The 6,502-nt window shown below is 39.1% G+C and overlaps 1 protein-coding gene across 1 annotated transcript; it reads right to left on the reverse strand.

The window, feature by feature from the left end:
- Positions 1-5,079: 5,079 nt before the first annotated feature.
- On the reverse strand, positions 5,080-6,015 carry LOC306663709 (olfactory receptor 2Y1; the record flags this gene model as incomplete). Its single annotated transcript, XM_079144255.1, has 1 exon — positions 5,080-6,015. The coding sequence occupies one exon, from the start codon at positions 6,013-6,015 to the stop codon at positions 5,080-5,082; it is 936 nt and encodes a 311-aa protein (XP_079000381.1).
- Between the last annotated feature and the right edge of the window lie 487 nt (positions 6,016-6,502).

Genomic DNA, 6,502 nt, shown 5'->3' on the forward strand with positions numbered 1-6,502 from the left:
CTCACGTTTGCTTTGGTTAATTGATTTTCTTTGTAGTTCCGTATGAATTTTAGGATGTTGTTTCTGTGAAAAATTCCTTTGGAATTTTGATGGGGATTGCATTAAATCTGTAGATCACTTTGGATAGTATGGGCATTTTGACAACATCAATTCTAATCCATGATAGAAGTTTTTTTTTTTTTTTCAATTTATTTGTGTCATCTAAGATGTTGATTTTTCCTGCAACTTTACTGAATTCATACACTAGTTTTGATAGTTTTTTGGTAGTGTCTATAGGATTTTCTGCATAAGATCATATCATTTGCAAACAGAAAATTCCATTTGCTTTTTCTATTTGGATGCCTTTTATGTCTTTCTCTTGCCTCATGGCCCTAACTAAAGCTTGAGTATTATTTCGAACAAGTGTGACAAGAGTGAGCACCATTCTCTTGTTCTTGATCTTATACTATGGATTTTAGTTACAAGTGATGTTAGAATAATAAAATTCTTATAACAAAAATAAGTTATGATGCCTAGGAATGTATTTCAATCTGTAATAACAGCTTTTCCTTGAATTCACTGAAATATCTCTAGGCTCTTGTCTTCTCTACAAAATTATCTCTGAATATTTTTCTCTAAAGAGCCAATCCTACACAATCCTTTTCCCTCAAAGTCTCCCTCTTTTTCATAGCTAATCCCCAATTTAAGGTCTTACATGTTCTATTAATTCTTGTTTAAAACCTCATTCAGGTTGTTTATCAGCTAAAGAACAAATGGCAATAGGTTTCAAATGGTAGCCAAGTAGACTTTAAAAGGCAAAGAATTCATGCGTCAAGATGTTAATATTTGGCTCTGTGTAGGAAATCACCTCTGGAAATTGTTCACTGAATCTGGCAGAGTTGTGGGGACCAATGAACTCTGACAATCAATGAGTCACTGCTATGGATGGGAAAGTTCAAGAAACCTAACAGGTATAGGTTAACATGGAGATGGCATCTGACTGAGTCAAAAATTTTATTTTCACAAAACAACTGTATTATGGTTTAGGTATGAGGTGTCTTCCAAAAGTTCATTGTGAGAAAATGCAAGAATATTGAGAGGTGAAACTATCAGATTTTGGCAGCTATGACCTAATCAGTGGGTTGATCCACTGGTATGGATTAAGTGGGTGGCAACTTTAGGCAGGTTGGGTTGTGATTGGGGGAGGTAGGTCACTGGAGGCATGGCTTTGGGATTTGTATTTTATCCCTGGTGTGCGTGGAGTGCTCTCTCTCTCTCTCTCTCTCTCTCTCTCTCTCTTTCTCTCTCTTCCTCCCACCCACCTCCTACCTGATTACTGTGTCCTTAGTTGCCTTCTTCTGCCATACTCCTCCACCATGATTTTCTGCTTCATGTTGGGGACAGAGTTATGGAGTCAGCTGTATATATACTGAGACCTCTGAAACTGTAGACCCAAACTAAACTTTTCCTCCTCTAACTGTTCTTTTCAGGTCTTTTTGTCACAGTGACAAAAAGCTGAACTAAAGCAGAATTAGGTACCAGGAAGTGTGGTCATTTCTGTAACTAACCTGACCATTTAGTTCAGAAGCTTTTGGAACTTTCTGGAGTTTATTGAAAAATTTTGGAAAGTTTAGAGATACAAACTGGAAAAGTTTTAGAATGTTTTAAGTAAAGCTTTGTAGGAGATTCTGATGGTAGCTGTGAATAGGAGTGCTGATAAGACTATGGATAGTAAAGACTGGGTTCATGAGATTTCAGGAGAAAAGGAGGACTCTTGGAAATTGGACTAGAGGTCATTCATGCTATGTTTTGGCAAAGAAGTTGCTTATGTCCTGAGACTTTTTGTAAGGCTGAATTTAAAAGTGATGAACTAATTAATTTGGCCTAGGAAATTCCAGGTTAGCATAGAATATAGGCAATGGCATGGATATTGCTAGCAATTTTTAGCCAAGTTTACAGTGAGAATCAGGAGCAGAAAGCAGAGCAGAAAGATTTGACAAAACTTGAAGTTTGACAGAAAAGTGCAAGCAAGATGGAGCTAAGGAAGTTGTGGTTGTTAAAGACATTACTGCCTCTAAAAAGATGCTAAATACTTTACCCAGAGACAATAGGAAAGATGACTTGAGGGCTTCTTAGGAACTGATAATACCAAACCCATCTTGAGCTCTAGAGTGTAAAAGTAACAATTCCATTAAGAAGAGAGCAGTGGGGCATCCTGCTTGCACAGAGGGGCCTAAGAAGTTGTCTCATCATGCTTAGCCACTCAGGTGCTCAGAGGTTGCTGCAGCTGGGATCCCAGAAGGCTTGACTACTGCTCAAGCTGGCAGCAGACCTTGTAGTCAACCACATGATGCTTGTTCTGCAGGAATACCAGATGCTGGATTTAAGGGGTCTATAAAGCATCTACCAAGATTTCAAGGGAAGAATTGGGAGCCCAGGTAAAGTGTAGCAGGATCAAAATTCCTGAATGCTGCACTTGGGAGGGTAATGCACAAAGATGTGAAAAGAAAGCTGAGGCTGCAATGGTGACTTCTGAGATTAAGAGATGCTAGTGACATGGGATATCTGCTAAGGAAAGCTTCCGGAATTGAACTGAAACAAGCCAAGAGAGGTCATGTGGACTGAAACCAGTAAAGCCATATGGGTGGAATTACACAAGCTTTGGAGAGAACACCATGATGCCATGTGCTCCAGATGCTGGACATGGAACTACAGGACTTGTTTGCCTAGCTGTATTTTGGTCTTTCTTTGATTTAATCACTTCTTTCTATGCCCCTATTCCTTTATTGTGGAAGGGAGGTGTTTCCTCTGTACTGTTATATATTGGATATATGTAACTTGCTTTTGATTTTTACAGGGGCTCTTGCTAGGGGTTTGACTTGTGTCTCAGGAGCCTTTGGACTTGGAATTTTGGATAATACCAGAAATGTTAATATTACTGGGTACTCTTGGAAATGGACTAAATGTATTTTGCTTTGTGATATAGGTCATTGGTGGCTAGAGACAGTATGTTATGGTTTAGATATGAAGTGTCTCCTAAAAGTTCATGTGTGGCAAAATGCAAGAAGGTATGGAGGTAAAATTATTAGATTATGATATCTGTAACCTAATTGGTGGATTAATCCACTTGATATGACTAACTGGGTGGTAACTATAGGCAGTTAAGTTTTGGCTAGGGAAGGTAGGTCACTGGGGGGGGCGTGCCTTTGGGGTTTATATTTTTTCCCTAGGACTAAAACTCTCTCTGCTTTCCCATTGCCATGTGCTGAGCTGCTTTCCTCTTCTATTCTCTTCCACTATGATGTTCTGCCTCACCTTGGGTCCAGAATTATGAATTCAACCATCTACAGACTAAGACCTCTGAAACTGTGAACTCCAAATAAACTTTTCCTCCCCATTTACTCTTGTCAGGTTTTTTGGTCACAGCAATGAAAAAAGTTGACTACAATAAATGGATTCTGTGCGCAGTTGCTTCAGTGGCCTCTTAAAATTGATCAGCTAAGAAATATGCTGTTTTAAATATAACTGAATGACTATAAACTCAGCATGCCAAGTAAAAGAAGAACACATTAACCACAAAATAATTTTATTAAGTCATATCTTGCTAGTTCAAATAATTCCCATTTGTTCATTAGATGAATTCCTGCTCTTGAATTGTTTAGACCTTGATACAGAACATAAGATATACAGACATTTGCTCTATACAAATTGTCCTTCAGTGCCTTCAGCTAATAAATAAAAAATATGGAACCTTAGGATAAGTCAGATTTAGTATGCTACAATCTACTTTCAATATGCCTGCATACTTAAGTCCAGTTACACAAAATAATTACTTATCTCTCAGTCTCTTGATGACTAAAATTAATAGGGAGATGGGAATAATAGCTACGTTTTTAAATGAAAGAATTGTGGGACAATGTAGTATAATTATACAGCATAGTGCTATAGTAAGCATTCAAGAAATGAGAAATTTTATTATAGGGTATATTGGTTTGTGTGAAAAAATAATAAAACCAAACTTTCACAATGTTGTGGTCAATAGTGATTTATGCAAGAAAATGTTCAAATATTATACAAATAAGTTATTGTTATTGAACTAAAAGGTATTTCACTTATCATGGAATTTACCAGGACTTGGAAAGGTTTTTGACATGAATCTACTGTTTAAACTCATGGAATGATTGATAGCGATGAAATTTCAAGTTACCACTGTCTTCACACTCCTGTCCAAAGTTTCTAGAAACTTTTACTATGGCCTACCAGATCTCACTCATCTCTCTCTCTCTCTCTCTCTCTCTCTCTCTCTCTCTCTCTCTCTCTCTTTACATTTATACCATTCCCTTTCATTCTTCTTTCCTGTCATTTCCTCATGGCTCATTATTTTATGCTATCTTCATATCTATTCCATTCTGTCTTACATGGACAGTATTTCATTTATGACACCGTAGCACAACTGAAACTCAATGCAAATGAGATGTCGATGTCTCCTTTACTCTAGGTCCCCCTAATTATTCTGCTATTTTTTCCAAGTAGGTAAATGGCATCAAATCTGAAACTCTATATGCTCCAAAGAGTACATTTGTTTGTGATATCCTTGTTTGTTCCAAGTATCTTGGAAGGGTAACTACTGTATAAGAACATAGAAATGAGCTCTGAAAAATAAGGAGATATGACAAGGTCATAGCTAATTAGAAAAGCAGGGTGAACACAGCTCCTCTGCCTTTGGACACAGTGCCATTGACCATGGCACCATATTGTGAATTGTTAACTTTGGAAAAGATGTTGTTCTTCCATTAAGTCTTCTATAACTCTTAGGTGTGATGAGAATTCAAGCCCATCTCCACATGTGACCACAGTACACCTACTTCCCAGCCTCATTCCTTTGGAAAGTTATGATGCAAATCAACACTTACTCCTAGCTGCACAGTAGCCACAGGAAATTAACTAGAAAGAGTCCCCAGAGGTCCCTGTGTCTAGCATTCAAGCCAAGAGGGCACTAAAACCAGAGAGGACTGTTTGTGAATGGTCAACAGTCTTCCAAGGAACAAAAGAGGATCCATGGTCTGAGACTTAAAATTTTACTGATTCTCTTTTCTCACCTTAACCTGAGTCTCTGCCTCTTCTTAGCACTTTCCACAGAGCCCCTTTCACATCCTTGTTCCTTAGAGTATAAATCAGAGGATTGAGAATGGGAGTAACTATTGTGTAAAAAAGGGCAACAAATTTTCCCTCCTTCTCAGAATAACTGTGAATAGGTTGGAGGTACGTGTAGATGGCTGAGCCATAGAAGAGGAAAACTACCAGCAGGTGGGACCCACATGTCCCAAAAGCTTTTCTGCGCCCAGCCATTGATTTGACCTTCAGTACTGCCTGAACAATATACACATAGGAGACTAGAATCAGGGCTGCAGGCACAACCAAGATTATGACTCGGGCCACAAACATCTTGGCCTCTGTGCCTCCTGTGTCTTCACAAGCCAACTTCAGGAATACAGGCATCTCACAGAAAAAGTGGTTCAGTCGACGGCCACAGAGCGGTATGGCCATCATGAGGCTTGTCTGGATCAGAGAGTTCATAAATCCTCCTACCCAGGATGTGATAGCCAGTGACTGGCAGAGAAGAGGGTGCATGATGGTTGTGTAGTGGAGTGGACGGCACACGGCTGCATAGCGGTCAAAGGCCATCACTACCAGGAGCACACACTCAGTGGAGCCCAGGGCAAGGTAGATGAAGAGCTGGGCCACACACCCTCCATAGCTGATGGTCCGGTCCAGTCCATGAAGGTTGATTAGAAGCTGGGGCACAGTGCTGGTGGTGAAACAAAGGTCCAGGAAGGAGAGGTGGGAGAGGAAGAAGTACATGGGTGTGTGCAATCGAAGGTCTATTCGGGACAGAATGATGATGGTGGTGTTGCCAAAGAGAGTGAGGGAGTAGAAAATCAAAATAAAGACAAAAAGGAGGACCTCCAGTTGAGGCCAATCTGAGAAGCCCACCAAAATGAAGCCATCTCCAGAACTGGTATTGAGACTTCCCATAGCCTTTCACCTGCCAAATAGGAAAAGATAATTCAGTGGATCCTATGAAGAATAAGTTTAAAACATTTAGTTCACTGTTTCCTATATTATCCAAAATCGTGGATTTTATTTTTAATTTTTCTATTTAGTTCTGTCTGTTCAGTCTTCTATTTTTATTCTTCCTTAGATAGGAGATTTAGGAATGATATGGCCTGTATTTGAACTGTAGGGCTGTTGTTCATTTGCTTTGTGACCTTACCAGATCTGTCAATCCTTTGGATGTAATCCTTCCTTGTCTGAAAGTACAGATGATATATATTGTTTCCCTCACAGCACCAAGATTATGGGAACTACTTTTGAAAATCCAAGCTGGGAAACATAGCATTAGTTTCCTTCAGTTCTAGCTGATTTCTTTCCCTAATATATCAGCTAATCATTTTAGGAGATTAAAATACTGCTGAGATATAAATTTGGATTCCTGTTTGTCTGCTTCCTTCTCCTTAAGGAA

The sequence above is a fragment of the Sciurus vulgaris genome, assembly GCF_902686455.1.
Source record: "Sciurus vulgaris genome assembly, chromosome: 6".
NCBI classification, from domain to species: Eukaryota; Metazoa; Chordata; class Mammalia; order Rodentia; family Sciuridae; genus Sciurus; species Sciurus vulgaris.